Source organism: Populus euphratica, unplaced genomic scaffold (assembly GCF_000495115.2).
Source record: "Populus euphratica unplaced genomic scaffold, PopEup_1.0 scaffold78.1, whole genome shotgun sequence".
Taxonomy (NCBI): Eukaryota; Viridiplantae; Streptophyta; class Magnoliopsida; order Malpighiales; family Salicaceae; genus Populus; species Populus euphratica.
Window position 1 is genome coordinate 92,621 of NW_011499867.1, and position 21,840 is coordinate 114,460.

General features: G+C 33.4%; 2 protein-coding genes and 1 long non-coding RNA gene across 3 annotated transcripts; 1 reads left to right on the top strand and 2 right to left on the bottom strand.

Annotated features, from left to right (window-relative positions):
- Nucleotides 1–636: 636 nt before the first annotated feature.
- LOC105126299 (zinc finger protein WIP2-like) lies at nucleotides 637–2,639 on the bottom strand. Its single transcript, XM_011027123.1, has 2 exons — nucleotides 2,071–2,639; nucleotides 637–1,151 (listed from the first exon to the last, which is right to left on the bottom strand). The coding sequence occupies exons 1-2, from the start codon at nucleotides 2,602–2,604 to the stop codon at nucleotides 714–716; spliced, it is 972 nt and encodes a 323-aa protein (XP_011025425.1). The 5' UTR covers nucleotides 2,605–2,639; the 3' UTR covers nucleotides 637–713.
- A 7,283-nt stretch (nucleotides 2,640–9,922) lies between these two features.
- LOC105126301 (ADP,ATP carrier protein 1, mitochondrial) lies at nucleotides 9,923–13,476 on the top strand. Its single transcript, XM_011027124.1, has 4 exons — nucleotides 9,923–10,085; nucleotides 11,426–11,937; nucleotides 12,022–12,393; nucleotides 12,904–13,476. The coding sequence occupies exons 2-4, from the start codon at nucleotides 11,437–11,439 to the stop codon at nucleotides 13,198–13,200; spliced, it is 1,170 nt and encodes a 389-aa protein (XP_011025426.1). The 5' UTR covers nucleotides 9,923–10,085; nucleotides 11,426–11,436; the 3' UTR covers nucleotides 13,201–13,476.
- LOC105126300 (uncharacterized) lies at nucleotides 12,400–21,461 on the bottom strand. Its single transcript, XR_842386.1, has 3 exons — nucleotides 21,449–21,461; nucleotides 21,279–21,290; nucleotides 12,400–12,516 (listed from the first exon to the last, which is right to left on the bottom strand). It is a non-coding gene; the product is annotated as an uncharacterized LOC105126300 (long non-coding RNA).
- Nucleotides 21,462–21,840: the final 379 nt, after the last annotated feature.

Consider the following 21,840-nt stretch of genomic DNA (forward strand, 5'->3'; position numbering starts at 1 on the left):
TAAAAAATGGACACGTCAAGAGATAGCTCTAAACAAAAGAACTTGTGCAACCTGAAATGACTAGACTAGCTAGGAATAAAAGAAAATCAAGAAGACGAGAATCACGAAAACAGCTTAAGGAATCCTAGTCTTACGTACTGTTTATTTTTAATAAAAGTATTCTGTCAAAATCTATCATAAAGAAATGGCTTGCAATAGTTTAATAATTACGTAAATATGCTTGTTCCCAGACAAAATAAGCAATTAGCATCCCAGTAATAATACCGTAGCATGCACTTATCAAAGCTTTACAGCACATCCATTGAAGGCGAAAGAAGAAGAATCTACGCACAATACACCAGTAACGAAACTAGTTTATATATAAGTAACAAGGCTTGCACCAGCAAGCACTTATCAAAACTATGCGCTTAATTCCATTTGACCATCTGAGAAAGATCTCCACGCACTATAGAGCAACGAGGATAGCTTATATATATATAAAATAAGACTTGCACTGGTTTAATTAGTTTCTTCCTTGTACGTGGGTGGAGTTTGACAACCTGGTCTAACATGGTTATGGAAACTAATTAAAATTATGCCTAGAAATACGCAAGCGAGAAAAATCGGGCAACCAGACAAATTAATGCACCCCCATCATGAGAAATATAAAGTTTAAGCTAAGGATATAGTCATAAAGGTGCATGGGAGGATTCTCCTAAATTAAATCCTATTGATTACATAGAGGATTCACAATCATGTTCGCTTTCAGATGCCAGTTCATCCTCTTCTTCAAAGCAATCAATGCCAAAAGCTGCATGGCCATGGCCAAAGGCCTTAATGTGGTCTTTTAGAGACCTCTTGTGCTTAAAATCGGACCCACAAATGCAATACCATATTTTCCCACAGTTCTTTTCATGTGTTCTCCAGTCACCTTTCACTGCAAATGACTTGCCACATTTTCTACACATGAAGGGTTTGATTCCATGCTTTCTTTTGTAGTGTGTTTGGAGAGTCCTAAAATCTTTGAGTGGTCTTGCTCTTGGATGATCAATATTGTGTTTGCAACCTTGTGCATAACAATAACATCGAAGTCTTAGCATTCCTGTTGGTTGGGTTCCTCTTAAAGAGTCGGGTCCTTTTCTGTACTGAGATCCATGTCCCCACATGTGCATCTGCAATATTAACCAAAACCCAGCTGAGCTAGATATAAAGAGAGAGAGAAGAACAAACAAACAAGCGTTGTGATCAATGGCTACGAAAGGAATGCCCTGGGTAGAGGGGCATGACGTTTGATCCATCTGAGATGCGTACTGGGTCCTGGGTTATACAATGCATATAAAAAATTAGGCAAGATTCACTACAAGAAAATGAAAGGTTGGGAGATCAAACTCTAGCAGCCTCCTCATAATATTCAAAGGGACTGGTAGGATTTAGATAACCTTGAGAGATTGTGCATGCCAGGCTTTAAGCTTAACTTAGGGTTGCACAAATACTAGAATTAGTTGTAACAGACATTAGCATGTGCCTTTAAAGGTACACACAGTGTTCGGGTTGGGAGCTGACCAGGTTTTCAGTAAAAACAACCTGAATCTTCGGTGAACTCTTACAGACATGAAAGGGATCGGAGCACTCTGAATTTCACTGTTCAGCAAGGCCTTATCTGCAGATTTTTCAGAACTCTGAAGCACTGCATTTGTTTTCTTTAAACCACCGCAGTAGCTGACCTTAGCCTAATCTTCAAAGTAACAGAAGCACAAGGACGTCTCATGAAAGGTCAAATCACGCAAAAAATCTCAGTTGGCACTTGAAAGAAAAATCAATTATTCACGACAGATCTCAACATAGTTAAGATATATGAAGTTTATGCAAAATGGAAGTCAAACAAACAAATTAAGGTAGACAGAGACCTTCTGTACTAGGCTAACGTACTATGCTACTACTGCAAGAAGTTAAATAATTATTGTTGATTAATCATGAGAAACAAAATACCAAGATCCAGCTGATAAGGAAGCAAGAAAAAATTAAGTAGATAAAAGTAAAAGAGAAACAAGAAGAGCTTAATGAGACATGTTTCGAGAAAATATGGCATGCCTGCAAGTTGTTGTATCTGTTAAAGGTCTTGAAGCAAAGAGGACATGAAAATTGACTTGGACCAATGAGAATCTGGGAAGGTGTAGGAATCCAATACTGATCCTTGTTTAGTTTCTCCAAGGGGTACCCTGAAACTGCACTAATATCTTCCTTATCTGGCCCATTTGCAGATGGGGAAACCCCGAGTACTCTCTGCAGATTAGAACTAGGGTTAGGGAGGCCTATGCGCAGAACTACAGACACTGGCTTATCATTACCATCTGCAGTACTAAAAAAGAGGTTCTCATCATCCTTTTTCATGTTCCTGTCCTCTTCCATGGAACTACTCGAGGACTCGAGGTGGTCTTCTTGTTGTCTTATAGGGCGTAAATATTCTACAAGGGAAGGTGCTTCTTTTTGAGGCTGGGCAAAAGGAATGGATGATTTGGTGTTGAACAAGTGGTTGTTTGGGTAAGAAGTGAAAGCCGTGTAATGAGGATTAAGAGGCATGAAGTTGAAAGATCCAGTGATGAGATTGAAGCAAGGGTCTGCCATGGTGAAATTAAGAAGCAAGAGGAAGGAGAGTGTGATTTGGCTCTTTGGCTGGTAGAATAGACTGTGCTGCTATATATAGCACCAAGTAGGGGCAGGAGAGATGGGGGATCGAGGGCTTGAATACCTTTGAACATGAAGAGCACGAGGCAGTAGTAAAAAGAAATTAAGGGTGTACAAAAGTCAAGAAATTACCCTCTGCGTTAACTGAAGAAACGTATGGGCATGCATGAAATAACTATAAAAAAGGAAGAAAAGAAGAAAAAGGACGGACAAAAGTCAGAGATTGGACCTGCAGATGGTTGTCTCCCAGGAGCGGATTGCACCACGCATTCTGAGAGAAAGAGAGAGGTGACATTCTGTTGTTGTTGTTATTTAAAATCTTTTTTTTTTCCTCTTCGCCATTTGCTTTGGTGGTTGTGTTTTATGTTTGTTTACGCGTCTAAGCTTTGCCATTTTCATGGGAAGGCCTTGTGATGGTCCGGGTTTTATATTAAAAATACAGTCTCATAACACAAAGCATTAGGCAAGGTTAAGCCTAAAATTTTAAGAGTGGTGGAAAAAATAGTAATTAATGACTTTTATTAGTTATTTGTTGTGTCCATTTTAAAAAAATAAACACTACTTATTTTAGTCGAAATAAAAAAAATTAAGTGTAAAAAATATTTATATATCATACCATGTCTTCTAAAAAAATAGATTTCAACTATGAATTGAATATATTAAGATAGAAAACACTTAATTCACTTGGGTTGATTGGACTAACGTGAATCTTGTGAGGATAATCTTAAAAAAAAAATAAAAAAAACTTAATTTTAAATTAATTTAATATTAAAAAATAAAATCAAAAAATAATAACATTTCATTAAAAAAATAATAAATTGAATTCATTTTAACTAGAAAAACTTGTAGAGAGAGTTATTAGATTCAATAATTTTTTTAAAAGACAACTAGAAAAACTCGTAGAGAGAGTTATGTTATTAGATTCAATAATTTTTTTAAAAGATTATTTTTCATTTAATTACGCAACAATAAAACTTATGATAATATTTTTGTATTTATATGTAAGATATTTTTTTAAAAAAATAAATAAATAAACAGTTCAAACGTTGTATATGTAAGATATTTTTTTTAAATAAATAAATAAATAAACAGTTCAAACGTTGTGGAAGAATAATCCAGTCGTTTTATATTCAATCTCGGAAGAAGAAACTCATATTTAATCCAAGATTTAAAACCACCGCCTCTTCTACCCTTTTTTTCATTCTAGAGTTTTTAACTTCGTAAACTCTGGAGTGCATTCTCTCAACATCTTCTTCATTGTAATACACACACTATACAATCTCGAGGACTTCATTGTATTCTTCAAAAATACACACACTAATAAATGAATAAGTCGCTAGACTTTGTTTTTTTTTCTTTTTAAAAATAAAATGACTTCTGTGGATTCAAATACTTGAAGAGACTGTGGGATTGAAATGGCCCTTTTACCAGCGGCATTCTTTAGCTCAGTCAACAAACTCGTTAAAGAATGGCGTTGGGTTTTGATATTGTACGATATACTGTGTAATCAACCACTTTTTCTCGTTACGTGCATAGATGGGGTGTTTTAAAGTTAATGAGGCGACACATATTGACAAATCTAGGACTCCATGCATGCTACCATGTTAAGTCACATCATTATACAATGGCTTGCACTGTGTCAGAAGATGATGATGAAGAGGAAGCCAGAATATAGTAGTGAATTCTACTGTACGTGCCTGTCTAGGCTCGAGGATTTGAGGATTTGTACAGTGTTCTTCGAGAATTTTAATTGTTAAGATAAAAGGGGTCATTTTCAATTTGTCGTTCTACTCTTCCAAGTGATTTGAACCTGTACACTCGTGGATTTATGTGTTTACAAGTCAGGGCGAGACGTGTGTTCGTTTCCAGAAGCCACTATCAGATGTTTGGTTCGAAGAAGCTGGACACGTAAGAGATATGCATCAAATTCAAGGTAATTTTTTTTATTTATTTTTGTGTTTTTAAAAAATATATTTAACTTAATTATTATATAACAGGATATATACTAGCAAAATAATAATAGTAACGATAATAACAATACTCCTTGTTGACACTTAAGAATGATAATACTCTTGCATGTTTTTCATATACAATTCTTTATTTCCTTACAATTAATTATAATCGTATGAGGACTTTCTTCTCGTTGATGTTTTATATATATATAAAACAGGAGGAGCTAGGTCTCTTGTTCAAAAACCTATAGAAACATGTGTTATTGCACGTATCTTCTGGGAAATGGTAACTAAAGCTAACCCAAGATCAGAAATTCAAACCAATTTCACCGTCAATACATTAAAAAAAATAATAATAAACAAAGGGAACCGTGATTTTGAATTCCTCAAACCATAACTATACTTGGTTTTGAACGATGACTTCTTTGGGAGCTATGTTGACTATTAGACATAAAGAGGGTGCGTTTCATCCCAACTAAAATTAATTAAGAGTACCAACTTCCAAGTTAGAATCAAAGAAATTGGGAAAATATATAATTAACAAATTGCACTTCCCAGATTCATGTTCTCAATACTTGGAGACTCTATGTGCGGAAGGGTTAATTTCCTCAATAAATCTGTACTCTTAGGATTTCATTCGTGAATATCTGACACATGCACCTGGTGAATAAATCAGAAGGTGTTGGAGGGGGTGTTGAGCTAGCTCAACAGCTGATCACAGAGGAAGACGAAATCATGTCAGCTTGCATCAAGTATTTTATTGAGCATTTGAACTACTGAGAAATCTGTCCATCTCAAAAGGTCGATTTCGTTGAGGAACGAAAATCATGTTTTTCCATGTCTGTAAGCTCTCTTACTGGTTATATTTTCAAATGTTGTCTTGGAGTCTTTAATCTGACCACGGCCCATTTCTTATAATTTTATGTCTCCAAGATTGCACGAGTGTGTGCCTACGGGAAATCGGAATTATGACCTTCTGAGTCTCCATGTCCAAGATTGTTTTGATAATACCAACCAACTGCCTCCGAAATTGAAAACCCAATAAAGTCCAAATCAAATCACAAATACTGTTTTTTTAACTATATTTTGCTTGCGGTCTCTGACCAAAACAAAGAAATAGATTTGCAACAAAATTAAGTAAAGTTTATTTCCTGCTTGATATTGGTTGCTGTGCCTTAGGCACAAAATATTGTTCCCTCTTCCACCGATCCAGTGGTCAAGCATTGCCAGTCCTTGAGCACGCAACCATTAAAGTCATTTCAAATATGGTGCGTGTCCGAGCACATCGTTAGTTCTGAAACGTAGTTTCAACAATGAATAATGCTAATTTAATCTTTCCCGAATTATTACCTTCGAAATAAGAAAGAACAATCTCTTTCATCGAATAAATGGAATCAAATGGTAGTCCTAGCGGATCTCACAAATTCAATGGCGGTTATATCTTGCAAGTATAGTCGTAGTCTCGATAAAACAAGCATTACTCTTGTACAATTAAACTAGATGATTTAAAAGAATACCAGTACTCTTCCCCAAGTAAAATAAGGGCAGGAAAAAGGATGGTTTTGAGTTCTATGCATCTTGAAAACCAGAACATATGCATAAAATGATTTAAATCCTCTTACAATCAACTGTACGTTTAAATCCTGTTGCACATGCTATGATTTCCCCTCTCACAGAACAGTTAAATGATGATGACCCTTGAGAGGTTGACAGCTGAGGTCCTCCAAGGGTTGTTTACAAGAGGGGGGGAATCCAATACCATGATTGGATATCACTGTTCACGAACTTTTGTAACATTATTGTTTCTGACCATTTTCTCTCATTTGCTACTTTGCTTAAAGGATGAAAGTGTTATAAACATTACAGCAAGTACGCTAGGAAGGCTTTAATTTCATATTCTTGACAAGTGTTGCTCGTCACATTAATTTCAACTGTATTTTACTTGTCATTTACTTGCTTTATTACAAAATAGAACCTTGGAGGACCTAACAGTTTAATTGCAGTAACATTGTAGAACCGAACACTTCGATCACTGCCTATCTTGCTTGGTGGCTTTCTTTCATGCTGGCTGCAGGTTCATACTCTGCTCCCTGATCCGGAAAGATCGTATGTCAATGTTCCCCGTGTAGGAACTTCCACTTTTCTTAGTCGGAGTATGGGCTTCGGTTCGGGACTCTGAATTGATCGATCGAATGGGAAAACTCTCCTCCTCTTTCTTTTCCCTCCTCCTCCCCGCTCCTGATCCTGTGGCTTACCTTCCGGGGGCATGAAATGAACCCTGAGGTTACTCTGTCCCTTTTTGTCTGGCCATGAATAGTGATCGGCACCTCGTGTTCGCCGGGTAGCCATTCCTCGGCCTCGGACATTCACTCTTATCTGTAGCTGCCCGACCCCTCTTTCCTTTCCCTCGCTTTGTCGGAGATGACTTTCGGATTGCCGACCTAAGCTCACAAAGCAGAGAAGGACTCCTAACTTTTTTGTCTGTAAGAACCGATCAAATTATGCGAAGCGAAGGGCACTGGTCTAAGCAGAGCCATGGTTCGAAACTTGGCATCATAAATAACCCAGAAATTCGGTCTGGGCCCTTCAATTATTGTCTTCAGCCGAAGCAAACTATCAATTCCCTATGGCATTCTTCCTGAAAGCTCGGACTCCATTTTTAATTAAACAAAGAAATTTCTGCAGGTTGACTAGATGACCTTGCTTGGTAAACTAAATTAAGGCAGGCGAATTTTGCACACAAATTAGTTTTCAAAATTAATTATGCTTTTCTCTGGCCAGGAAAAAAGAAGAGCTTGCTTTTTACAAAAGTGGTGCTGTAGACAGTGTGAGAACTAAGAAAAATATTGATAGGTGAAATAGAAGCCAATAAATGGCAAGATTGTAAACGGCCACCAGAGCAATTAATTATAGCACGACTTGTATGAATCAAAACCCGTAGAGATCAAAATAAAAGCTTGCATGACAGGTGGTTCAGCCACGTTTCGAGGTTCATTTTGATTAATTGATAATGAGATAATGTGTAAGTTTTTTCGTGACAACTCAATTTAATCTAGAATCTACGTCCTAATTATCAAATGAGTCTAAAATCTCTAATTAGATCTCAGACATTTCCAAAAAAAATCTTAATCAAGTTTTTTTAACGTTCACAAATATTTTTATCATTTTTTTCTTCAAATTAATGTCGTTTTAGTGCATAAATATATATAATAGACCAGAAACTCCAAGTTCAGTAATTTTTTGTCGAAACTTTCTTTTAATCAATATCATTTAGCGTATAAAACATCAGAAATGAGATATTAAAAGAAACCGACCAAAAGGACATGCTTGAGAAATGTGGGAAATATTTGGAATTTAATTGATAAAATTTGCAGGTCTGGGATGCAAGAAAGGAGCATATAATTTCAGGCATGGTTTTTAAATTTAGCCGATTCAAGGTCCGGAATGTGAGTTTTGGTCACTAAATTATTTGGATTAAATTTTTAAAATCAAAATAACATTATTTTAGTAAAAAATCAACAGATTATAACTATAATTTTGCTTTTTTTTAACTTTTTTTAAATTCAACTTGATTCTAATTCTAGTCCAGAATTAGTTAAATTCCGTGGTTTCAAAACTATAATTTTAGGACTAGATTGAGGTTTTCGTTTTTTCAAGGGTTTAAAAACAAAAAAAAAATGCAAAAAAAGAAGAAGATAGAGACTCTACTCGAGGCCCTGTCCAAACTCCAAAGGCTAGGAATAAAAACTTGCATGACAGGTGGTTCAGCCATGTTTCGAGGTTCATGTTGATTAATTGATCATAACGAGATAATGTCTAAGATTTTGGAGACAACTCAATTTAATCTAGAATCTACGTGGTAATTATCAAATGAGTCTAAAATCTATAATTAGATCTCAGACATTTCCAAAAAAAAAAAAAACTTAATAAGTTTTTTTTAATGTTCATAAATATTTTTATCATTTTTTCTTCAAATTAATGTCGTTTTAGTGCATAAGTATACATAATGGACCAGAAATGCGAAGTTCAGTAATTTTTTGTCAAATCTTTCTTTTAATCAATATCATTTAGTGTATAAAACATCATAAATGAGATATTAAAAGAAACCGACCAAAAGGACGTGCTTGAGAAATGTAGGAAATGTTTGGAATTTAATTGATAAAATTTATAGCTTTGGGATGTAAATGAGAAAGAAGTGTATAGTTTTAGGTATAATTTTTAAATCAGTCCAGTTCAAGTTTCGAGTTTTGATATAATAATTAGGTTGTCTGGATCATTTTTTTTTAAATCAAAATAATATTATTTTAGTAAAAAAATCAATAAGTTGTAACTATAATTTTAATATTTTTATTTTTTTAAAACCCAATTCAATTCTATTCCATGATTAATTAGGTTCCAGGTTGATCTGACTAACTAAATTTCAAAACTATAATTTTAGGGCTGCATTGAGGTTTTCGTTTTTTCATAGGATTTAAAAAGAAAAAAGAAAAAGACAAAGATAGAGACTCTAGTCGAGGCCCTGTCCAAACTCCAAAGGCTAGCCTCGGATGGGGCCTCCAACGTCAGATAAACCACGGCTCGGACCATTTTTAACATGATAGCCTTTTTGTTGAGCTGGGGCTGGACTTAATATTTTAGCACCTATAGAAATTTGATTCCGGTCCATAAGCAGTCTGGGGCCCAAAGAATTCTCCTTTGCATACAAAAATAATGTTAAAAGAGCTTTGAGAAAATGATAAAAAAAAAGAAGAAGAAGCCCAGTTTGACCATTCAGTCCGTTGTCCACCGCTCAAGTCTCCCGTAACGAATCACGCCTCACCAGTCGCATAGGACAATGGCGTTGGCGGACCGGCCACCCCATCACTCCACCAAAAAACGCTACCTCTTTTATAATAAAAAAAATTAAATAATGCACCTTTCTACTTTCTAGCATACATAGAATATATATAAAATCTTGCATAAATAAAAAGAAAACACCAGATTCTCGTATAACATGGGACGGTCAAGTTTAGAAGATCTTATGCTGCCAATTTAATATTCTTCATATTTAGCTCTAAATCTAAATTTTGATCGTTATTTTCTCCACGCCTACCGCTCTATTTCTTTGAAGGTAACCAATTTCTTCTAGGGCATAAAATATTTTTTAAAAAAAAATGTCTTAGTTGACCGAATTAAAAAAGGGTGACAGCTGCACCTGCATGGTCTTCCCCAAAGATTGGCGAGGCAACAAATCAGAGCCCACCCAACTAGCCAGTCACATGGTAAATGGTCAGCAAAACACAGCCAAAAAAGCTCATTGGGAGCACCAATTAAATAGGGGATAGTTTCACTATTTTCGAAGCCTCTCCTCCTCCACACATCTCTCTCTTGCTTTTGCAATTTCTTTCAACGCTCAGCGAAAGTTGGAGAGACCCCTGAAATTCTCTCTCGATAGCCTCCTCCAGTCTCTCACACACAGCCACTAATCAGGTAAGTTAGTCTTCAGATCTACTCTCCTTTGACGTTATTATTCCTATCTGCTTTCTCTCTCAGATCTCTCGATTTCTTCCATCGAATGATCTAAATTGTCAGTTCTAATCTGTTATTGTTTCTGCTCTCTGTTTTACTGGATCTGTTTATGTATTGATTGGTTTTCTGGATCTGATATCCTCTTCTTTTCTTGTTGCGCTCTTGAATTGTCATCGCTATCTCTTTGATTTACTAGATCTGCGCTTTTACTTTTTGCTTCTCTCTTTCAATTATCTCAGATCTGTTTAAATACTATTTTCATGCTTCGAGTTTTGAAAATCCACTTCGTATGCTATGAAATTACTGTTGAGATCTGCTCATGTGTTCCGGAGTTATGTGGTAAAGTATGTTCCGATGAACTGTTTTACTTTACTACTTAGGATTTATTGCTGAAACTCTTCACACCTTTTTTTTTTCACTCTCTCCGTTTTCTATTCTCAGTTGTTATTTTTGTTTTGATTCAGCGTTGTTTTAATAGAATCTAGTTCATTTTTAGATAGATTTGTTTCAACAAATTTATGTCTATTCAAAAGTTGGCAACCTGTACCGGATTCTCTAATTTTGTTGGTTGTATAATAACAATTGTTTATTTTTATCTATTTGGAAGTGAACGATTGATTAGATGTTGTTGGCATTTTGATTGTTGTTTCTTATTGTTTACTTTTTTTCTACTTCTATTCTTGATTTGATGAACCGGTGTTGTATAGGATGATGAATCCTTTCCTCATTGCCTGGTCTTGTTTTTTAGCTGAGGTTTGCCAACTTGAGCAACCAAAAAACGAAATATACATTTACTTAGGAACTAATATTTTTTCATGTGGAAAGTTGTTTCCTAATGGTACGTCCACATGCTTGTTTAAATTCTGATTCTTATACTTTTAGATGGATTCAGTTGAGCTGTTTATTTAAACTATTGTTGTGTTTATTAGGTAGTTTAAATTATTTGTCTGTTAATCCTTTGTCTGTAGCTTCTTCTGATTTATATTTCTGTTCATTTGCTTGCTATGAATGCGGGATTGGCGTTGTACTTTTTATTGGTAATCCTCGATGGAGTATTTGGGCTATTTGAATTTATGTTGCCCCAGTATTCTAGGGGAACCAGAAACTATTTGTTTCTCTTCATACCAATGTTCCCTGGTGTGATTTTATGCATGGTACATTGGCTGCTTTGTGATTTGATTTTTATAGTCTGCTTATCCTATTATCTGTATCTCCATTTGTGCTGGCCTAAACACAGTTTTCTTGTTAATTTTACCTTTAAAATAAGCTGTTTTTAACAGCTGGTGCTGCCATCTTTGCAGGAAAAGTCACAATGGCTGAGCAGATTCAACACCCTTCTGTTATGCAGAAAGTAGCTGGCCAGTTCCTTCGTTCCAGTGTTTCTAATGATTTTGGTTGTGATGGGGCTTTCCAGAGGCCTGCTCTGCACCAAAGGTGTGCTTATGGCAACTACTCAAATCCTGCTTTCCAGTACCCCATGGGACGGGCATGTGTAGCAGCTACTGAATTATCTATTGTTCCATCTACTGCATCATCTGTTCTTGTTCAAGCCCCATCAGAAAAAGGTTTAGCTAGCTTTGCTATTGATTTCCTTATGGGTGGAGTCTCTGCAGCTGTATCCAAAACTGCTGCTGCTCCCATTGAGCGTGTTAAGCTTTTGATTCAAAACCAGGACGAGATGCTTAAAACTGGTAGGCTCTCTGAACCCTACAGGGGCATTGGTGATTGTTTTAAGCGAACAATAAAGGACGAAGGGTTTGGTTCATTGTGGAGAGGGAACACTGCCAATGTCATCCGTTATTTCCCTACTCAGGTATACAAGCATTTTCAATTCGGTTTTCAGTTAATATGATTATTTTTTTCAATTTTATGCTCATTGTGTTTGCGAAACTGTCAGGCCTTGAACTTTGCATTCAAGGATTACTTCAAGAGGCTCTTCAACTTTAAGAAAGACAGAGATGGCTACTGGAAGTGGTTTGCTGGGAACTTGGCCTCAGGAGGTGCAGCTGGTGCTTCTTCCCTTCTCTTTGTCTATTCCTTGGATTATGCTCGAACCCGTTTGGCCAATGATGCCAAGGCTGCAAAGAAGGGAGGAGAGAGGCAATTCAATGGGCTCATTGATGTCTACAAGAAGACAATGGCTTCTGATGGTATTGCTGGGCTTTACCGTGGATTTAACATTTCTTGTGTTGGAATTATTGTCTATCGCGGTCTTTATTTTGGGATGTACGACTCCTTGAAGCCTGTGCTTCTTACCGGAGACATGCAGGTTAGTGTCAACACTTCTGTTATGCTTTATTTGTCTGATGATTACATGGTTGCAAGATTATGTTGCCCACTAGCTTAGGCTTTACACTTTAGCAACTGAATTTTATTCCCTTATGGAGACATTCTTTTTTCCATGGTAAATGTATCTAGTTCTTTTGTTTTCTAAGCATCATAAAACCTCTGACATGGTTCTGCTGTACAAAACCATGTGCTTTTAATTTTTTGTGTTGGGAGTTCTAGATTTTTTTAATTATATATACACTGCAATTAACTCATTGTGTGCGTGCAAGATGGTTGCTTTATCTTATTATTAATTTTGGAAGTCAGATTGCAAGTTCACTATTTTTGTTTAAACTTCTTGAAAGTTTTGTTGAAATAGGGGATTTAGTTTGGCTTTTTCAACATGTTTCCTGTTTGTGATTTTTACATGATAGTTTCTTTTAAAGTTCTGTTGAAATAGGGGATTCATTTTTGGTTTTTGTAACATGTTTTATGTTTATGATTTTTACAGGATAGTTTCTTTGCAAGCTTTGCCCTTGGTTGGCTCATCACCAATGGTGCTGGTCTTGCTTCCTACCCTATTGACACTGTTCGTAGAAGAATGATGATGACCTCTGGTGAAGCTGTCAAGTATAAAAGCTCACTCGATGCCTTCTCTCAGATTTTGAAGAATGAGGGTGCCAAGTCTCTCTTCAAGGGTGCTGGAGCAAACATCCTCCGAGCCATTGCTGGTGCTGGTGTGCTTGCCGGTTATGACAAGTTGCAGCTGATTGTATTTGGCAAGAAGTACGGGTCTGGTGGTGCTTAAATGGAAGCTATATCTTCATTCTTGTCGTTTCATTTAGGTTAGATGGTGATGAAAATCTTGACTTCTGAGAATTTAGTCGGCGAATTTTTCCACAAATAATTCAGTTTTAGGGGGAGTTACTCCCTGAACCAAAATTTACTTTTTGGATGGATTTTTTAAAAAAAAATTCAGAAGAAACCTCATAATAGTTGTGGCTAATGCCTCAGCTGCTTCGTGAAAGTTCAGTTATATGATTTGAGGAATGCATTCTATTCTACAGGTCACATGATGTTTTTATTTTTTTGGTAACTAGCTGCATGGTGCTTGGAACCTTTTGCGTTTTTGTTTTGCCTTGCAATAATGTTTTTCATGCGATTCTTGAGCCTGATAGGTCCAGTGGCAATGCTATTCCTGTCTGGGGCGGTGTTACATGATGTTGTTGGTGTTTTTCCTGTCTAGGGCGGTGTTACATGATGTTGTTGGTGTTTGGCTTGGCGCTGTTATCCTCAAATTGTTGTTTTTAAGGGTATTATAGTCTTTTAAGAGTGTTCAAGAATATTGTAATCAATCAAAAGTTTTTAGGGAACTCATGTTTCTAGAAGTGGGTTTGAATTGTTTATGGTTTGATGAGATTTCTGCCCGTTCTGCCCTAAAAGTATAAAGGGGCGCGTTAAGGTTTATACTATCAATTCGATTAAGTTTTTCCTCGAATTATAATGTTTTAGGCAAGTAGTCATTTAATTTATCTATTATAATTGATAAAAAAAAATCCTTTTTAAAATATAATATTTGGTATTTTTAGCTGAAAATCCAATAAGCTTTTAGAAAAAATATTTTCTGAGGGCAAGCAATTTTTTTTTCTTAGATATTAAAATAATCATAAATAAATAGAAAGTAGTTTGAAATGATCTTAAATTTTATCGAGGGTCCCAAGAAATCATATAAATTTATCTGCCTAGTCTTAGTATGATTCTCAAAATATTTGCAAGGTCAGATATGCAAGCTTAAAATAGGTTAGTTTTGAGAACACAAATGCAAAATGTTTAAGAACTGTACTAGTATTATCTACGTAGATTCATATGACCTCTTTAGGACTAAGAAAATTGAGATAATTCCATCTTATTTTATATTTTATCGTATTTTTATCTTTAACAAAATAAATAACAATATTAATTTCATATTTCAAAAAAAATAAAATTTATTTGTTAAGGTGGATTGAATTTTCTTTCGGATCTATTAAAATTCTCAGTTAAATACTAAAACATGAAATCTTTTAAGATGGGTTTTTCATCATACTTAACTATCAAACCAAACAGAGGGACATTATCCGCTGAAAATACAATAATTTAAGAACAAAACTAACTAAATTGATAGTACAGGTTTCAATGTGTTACAACCTCAATAGTTTAAGGGGGGAAAACCGCCATTAGACCCACTATTTAGGACAACGTGCTCATCCATTTTAACACCGGAGGGAAGCGGACTTCGGAGTTTGGTCTGGAATAAATGTCTCCAATAAGAAATTAAAAGAAAATCAAATTAAAAATATGGAAATCATAGCTACTTGCTTGAAAATGGAGGGTGCTAGCAGACGTTTAAGATTTCTAGTGTGTTCTTAAAGAAACTAGAGTGCTTCGCTCTCCGTGTTATCTCATTCCTATTTACCTTTTTCTCCGTTTGCAACGCCGCTTCTTGCCATCTTTTCGGAATTTGAGTTGAATTGTTATAAATTCTGGTTCATCTTAATTTCTCCTTGATTGTGATGCACCCGGGATGCATGTGTGCCCGCGGACCTTTAGGTCTCACCAAGGTTTTGAATTTTTAGTTCTACTTTTAGTTTTTTATTTTTTCCATTTATATTTTTGTTAAAAATTTTATGGCTTTTAGTTTATAGATTATTTTTCAACGATAATAACAACAATTCCAATTTGATACCTCTTATTTTTTATTGTTTTTCTTATTTTTTTATAAAGTTTTTATATTTTTTAATTCTATTATTCAAATCAAATTCATAAATTTTATTTTTTCAATGATAACAACAATAGTAATGGTAATATTAATAACAACGATTATGATGAAGAAGAAGAAGAAATAGTAATGTTAGTTATAATAATAATAATAATAATTAAATTAGTTACGATAATAAAAATAATTGTAGTAATAATAGCACTAGCACTGATATTACTACTACTGGTAATGGTAATGGTAATAGTGATAATAATAGTATTAGTAATGGTAATAATAGTGATGATGATTGTAATAATGATAATAATAATAATAATGATATTTATAATAATATTAATAGTGATACTAATGGTTGTAATAGCAACAATAGTAATAATAATAGTTTGTTATAATAATACTAGTTATGTTGGTAGTGATAATTATAATGATAATGATAATGATAATAAAATAATGGTTATGGTATTAGTAATAATAACAATAATATTAATAATGATGGCGGTGAGAATGATAATGATTATAATAGTAACAATAATTATGATAACAACAACAATGCGAGGGAGAAAAAGAAGAAGAAGAAGAAAAAGAAGAATAGTGATGATAATAAAAATACTAATAATAATAGTGGTGATAATAGGAATAATAACAATAGTAATGACAACAACAATAGTAATAACGATAGTGATGTGGTTGTGACAATTGTAGTTAAGATGGTCATAATACTAACAGAATTATTTCTATTATTACTAATAATGATAATGTTAGCACTAATAACAACAACAACAACAATAACAATAATAATAGTGATAATGATAATAGTAATAATAATAATAGTAATTTTAACAATTATTAAAATAAAAATAGTAGTAATAATGATAATGGTATTAATGATGATATTACATATTAATATTAGTGGTAATAGTGATTTTGATCTTCATTCGTTAAATTGTTATTTTCTAAAATTCTTTTGTATGATCGAATTTTTTTCCGTCAATTTCATCATTCAACATTTTATTTATTAGAAATTAAACTTCATGGTTTTTATAGATTAAATGTTTCAGGTCTAATGACTCACGTCATAGGTTTAAAAAGTTAACCTATTTTTTTGAAGGGATTTATAATTCTTTATATTTTTTATTGGGTCATTCCAGTAATATAATCCAAACCGCAAGTTTGGCAGAGTGTTCTATATTAGCTTAACCCTAATTAACATTGATATACATTTATCGTAACCAATTTTTATTGTTCCCTTTTACTCTTTTTCAATACATGAACATCATTTTTTGTACAAAAAACTATATTGACTCCACAGCAAAGCGCAGACATCAAGGCGAATACATTACTATAATAAAATATTCAAACCTACTTGGTCCAATTGTTTTTCAAGCAGCCAACTTGCAATTTATCGTAAATAGCTACATACTAGATTGGTGCCCAGTGCGATGTCACGAGCCAAATGAAAATTATTTTAATTAAAAAAATAGAAAACAATTATGTTTTTAAAGAAGAAAGAGAAATTAAATAATTGTGTTAAATCTTATTTAATTTAATGATGCAATAAAAAAATAAGGTAACAATAACAAATAAAAAACAATATTGCCCGAAACAAAGTTGAGCTAATGATTAGTACTTAAAAGTGCATTTTTATCAAGGTTTTATATCATCATTTTGCACTTGAAGTATTAATAACTCCTTAACTAAAGCATGTTTTATAATAATATATCTAATAATATAAGATACCTTTAATTTGTGGTAAATGTCTATTTTTAATGCAGGCCTATCACATAAATGAAAGGATTAATTGATGACTTTAAGAACTTAAATTGCAAGGATAAAGAGATAGCCAAACTTAGAAAAGAGATGTCGGTGCAATCCAAACCGGAACACTGTTCGGTAAATGGGTCATATCTGGAGCTATATATCTCAGATTTAGGTCCAATTTATATGGATGGAAAGGTAAGACATAGGCCTACAACTTTCATATGGAGCCCAAGATCTAAAAAGGCCATTATCAAGTCCAAATTGTAGCAACAACAAAGAAGCCCGAATCTGTCTTCCAGCCCGAGCACTGTTCGGTATTTTGGCCATATCTGGAGTTCTAGAAGTCCAAATGAGCTGAAGTTTTTACACAAGAAAGCTGAGACAATTGCCTACAACTTTCATGTTTGCAACTGGCTCCAGTTTTGACGTTATCAATGACGTTTTGGGCAGACAAGAGAAGATAAGGATTGTCACCAAGTCAAAAGTTGGTCACCCACTTATCAATTAGTCATCAAATCAATAGTTCCCATTTTTGGCCTATAAAAGGAGGCATTTGCCATGCATTTAGGCATCTTGGTGTTCAGATCAAGATCATGCTCTTCCTTTCTCTCTTTGTATTTTTTATGCTTTGTTTTCATTAATATTAAGTTTATGCCTTTCATTTCCTTTCCTTTACTTAGTTAACTTTTATGTTCTTATTTTGTTTATCTATTTTGCTTTCTTTCATTATGTCTAGCTAAGTTAATTATGTCAAGGTGAAAAGGTTACACTAATGGTGTAAGAATAAGTATAATGTAAACTTAATATGGACTTTAATGTTTGATACTAACATGTTTTATATTTGCTATCTTGTTCACTCTTTAATACTTTGCTTGTTAAATGACTAATCTTGATTTATGTTGTATAACACTTGGTACAACAAATGCTTGGCACTTTCATAGCCCATAATGTATGGTATAACCGACACCTGAGCTATGAAAGGAACTTGATTTGTTGTTAACATAAGTTATAATCATGAATGCTTGACGAGATTTACAAGTATTAGCATTAATTGAATAAGATGACTAATGTAATCATGTTAACAATATATAATCTGATTGGAACCTCCTTTGTGTGTGGTTTCCAATTCAATAATAAGAGTTTATACTATACTTGTTTGATATACCATTAGTGGAACCTCTAACCTTGACATTTGTTATTATCATTGTTTAATCGTTACATTAATCATGAAACTTGTAACCTGAACATGAGATATATCTATAATAATTGTCTATCACACGTCTTAAATCATGAAGTTGAAATAATTCAATAGAAAAAGAAATTGACAATAAATAAAAATAAAATCAGGAGACAAATATAGATTAAGATATTTAATATAGCAAAACAAATCCTTTACCTAGTTATGTTTGATGATTTTGTTTATTAAAATAAATTTGTAATAGAAATCGACACTCATAAAATTTATTGAATAAAATAAAAGGTAAAAAAATATTATAAAAAATAAAAAAATAAATTTTAAAAATAAATTTAATCTATATAAAATACACAATAAAAATTATAAAAGAATCATATTAACCTCCTCAAAAATTAAATATACCCAATATAATTAAAAAAAAATACTGCCATTTAAAAAAAATGCCAAATAAGCAAAACAAATCACATACAACGAATATTAATTAAAACATAAAATAAAAAATTATGTAGAAAAAAGGCATAAAAAATATCTTAACCAAAAACCCATTTTTTACCAAAAATACAATTAGGAAAACCGTACAAACCATGTTAACCAATTCATGACCTTAAAAAACACAAAAACAAATGCCTTAAAACTCAAAAACAAAAATCTTCCTGGGACTAGATATGTTTTTAGGCACTTTCAAGATTAAAAAAAAAAATATTTGGTGTGAACTCCTTTCATTACATGAAACTATTTGGCAAAAAATCAACATTTTTAATGGTTGGAATCATCACTAATGATAATTTTCCTTCTTTATGTTGGAATCCAGTTAGTCTCTCACTTTTTTATCACCAAAGAAAGACTGAAAATAAAAAAAATAAAGTTTGATATTAAAATTAAAATTTTAAAAATCAAAGAGATTGATTAATCTAAGAGCCAAAAAAGATGGGGGACTAAAATAAAGTTTGAAGATAAATTTCAAATTTGTCACTGATTCGATCTATTTTTTTCACTTTAGTTATTTGTTTTTCAATTTAACCTTCCATTCCAAAAAAAATACTGATTTGAACTCAAAAGGATTAAATCATGTAAAATTAAAATTTAAAAATCAAATTAAAATTTAAAAAAGCTACTACTCTAATCTTTAATGAGATGATGAGCAACAATCATAATACACTAAAAGAATGAGCTCTTTTAGTGTATAGTTAATGTTTTTTTATTTCACTTTATACTAAGTGTGTGTTTATTATTAAGTGTGTGTTTATTATTATGGAAAACAATCATTATTTTAATTATTTTTTTCATTAAAATATATTTTAATATATTTTATTCTTTAGAATTTATTTTTGATATAAGTAGATCAAAGAGATCAAAAAATATATTAAAAAAAATTAAAAACAAGCGAACAGCAAATAAACTCTCAACTAGGCACCATTCCCTCTTCATCTACTGATTCGATTTAATTATTAGAGAGTCTTCGACCTACCAGAGAACTTATATCACTGATTTGATATAATAATTATTCGAGCCATGTCAACCCTTAATTGCCACCACGTACTATCCCTCGAGCTTGAGAAGAACCAGGTCTTCCTCGAAGTTTACCCGATTTCAAGAGGATGAGTGGATCTTGAGATGTACCCATGCCTTCTTTTTCTCAACCGGAAAACTTTTCCCCGTGAAATCTACTCAACACATAATTAATCTTATTCTATTTCAATTAATTATTTTTATTTATTATTAAGAACAACAGCATGGATCATCCCAGGGGATTATTTACATAAAGTAGTGTTAAATAATAGGTTTGTGTTCGTTAAAGAAGGGTACAACGCTTTAAAATGATGGCATTATCTAGAATCGTCATATATAATATTCCATACACCAAAGTGAATGAGATATCCTATGATCATCCTTTCCTCAAGTTTTGACTGGCTTTTGCAATTTCGAATTGACCTCACTACAGCTCCCTACCTCTGTCTCCGAGATAGGTGAATAAGAAAAAGATTTACAGTAATAAAAAAAAGATTAGTGATATTTTATTGTTACTCTTTGTCCTATTTCATATTAAAAAAAAACAATAACTTATAAAAAATAATAAAAATATATGCATCTAGAATTTTTCTCTTCTATTCGCATCAATCTTTTTTTTATATATATAAATTTCAAGAAACAACTAACAAAATAACAGTAGCCAAGCACCGTTGATAAGTGTTGGTGCAAGAAAGAGCACCGATTCCTTGCTTGCAAAGTGGGGCTTCCTAGAACTCATGGGTCTACAGACATTAAACAGCATAGACACTCTCCAAACTGGATGGAGCTTCTGTGTGCCAAAATTAAAGGGCTACTCTTTATTCATTGAACGCAGATACAAGGAGAATAACTGAGCGGGATGGCTTTACTGTTCACTTGTTTTTATGGATTTTGATGGTCCATAGTGTTGCTGCTATTAAAAAAAAAGAAAGATAAGAGTCACAATGTTCATGTAGAATGGCAATACAGCAATCATGAGTCATAATTTTAATTATAGACACTGTCTTGGAGTGTAATAATTATTATTTTTAAAAGTATTTTTTATTTAGAAATATATAAAAATAATATTTTTATTTTATTTTATTTTTTATATTAACATATCAAAATAATCTAAAAACACAAAAAAATCTTAATTTAAAGTAAAGAAAATAAAAAATAAAAAAACACAAAAACAATTATACAAACACAAAAACAATTATACTTCCACACTTTTGTTGATAAAGTAGGTCTTATACCCTTAAAAATATTAATTTAATAGGCAACACTTCCACACTTTTGTTGATAAAGTAGGTCCCCCTCTCTGCACACATACATACAAATGTCATAAAGATCAAAATCTAGCCAGTATAGTTCCGGTATGGTGTAGAGCATGTTTAACTGTCCCCGGCATCGATAGGGGTTATTAACTTGCCAAAACATCAACGGGTCCTTGAAACGGTTTTCAATGGATCTATGGGTTCCTGCAGGTAGAAATTTCCATCTCGATTCATGACTGTAAAAGTCGCCTTGTCAGCTTGTGAAGAAATGACCACTTTACCAGCTGACAAGTTTCACATGGATCAAATAGAACAAACCCTAAAAGATAATGTCAAGATTGATACTTTCCATCATTTTAGCCACCCTAGGAGGGAAACATGCTGCGGCCTTGAGACCCACTGTTTTAGTGAAAAACAATTGTTTTCATCTCCAATGTTTAACTGGCTGCCATTACCTTAAATGATCCTTTATTGCTCCCTCTCCCTCTCCCTCTCTCTCTCTGCTTCAACCATCTACACACATCTGTGGTGAAGTGAAATTGACAAGCAGCCAGTTACCTAATCGAGACCCTGGATGTTTGGCCACCTTTTTCCCTTGAAACTTTTCAACTTATAACTACTTTCGTTTACAGAGTCAGCTGGTTTTGGTGATCTGTCTTCAACTGCCTGTAATTATCCAGTTGTTACCGGAAAAATGGAGTATTGTCCAGAAAAAATACAATGCCAGTTTTCTTTCTTGTTGAGATGGGAACCGATTTTACTCGACACCAAAACAAACCCACTACCTAGAGATTGATAGCTAGACATCAGCTATATGAACTGACAGGACTGCATTGATTAGCTGTCTTTCCTCCAAGGTACAGGAGAAAGCATTGGAGACATTGATGAAACTAAACAGCTTCGTACATTATGACAATTAGCAATTAATGCCAATAATTTAGGTGGTTTGTACCATGACAGATTATACAGTGCACAGAC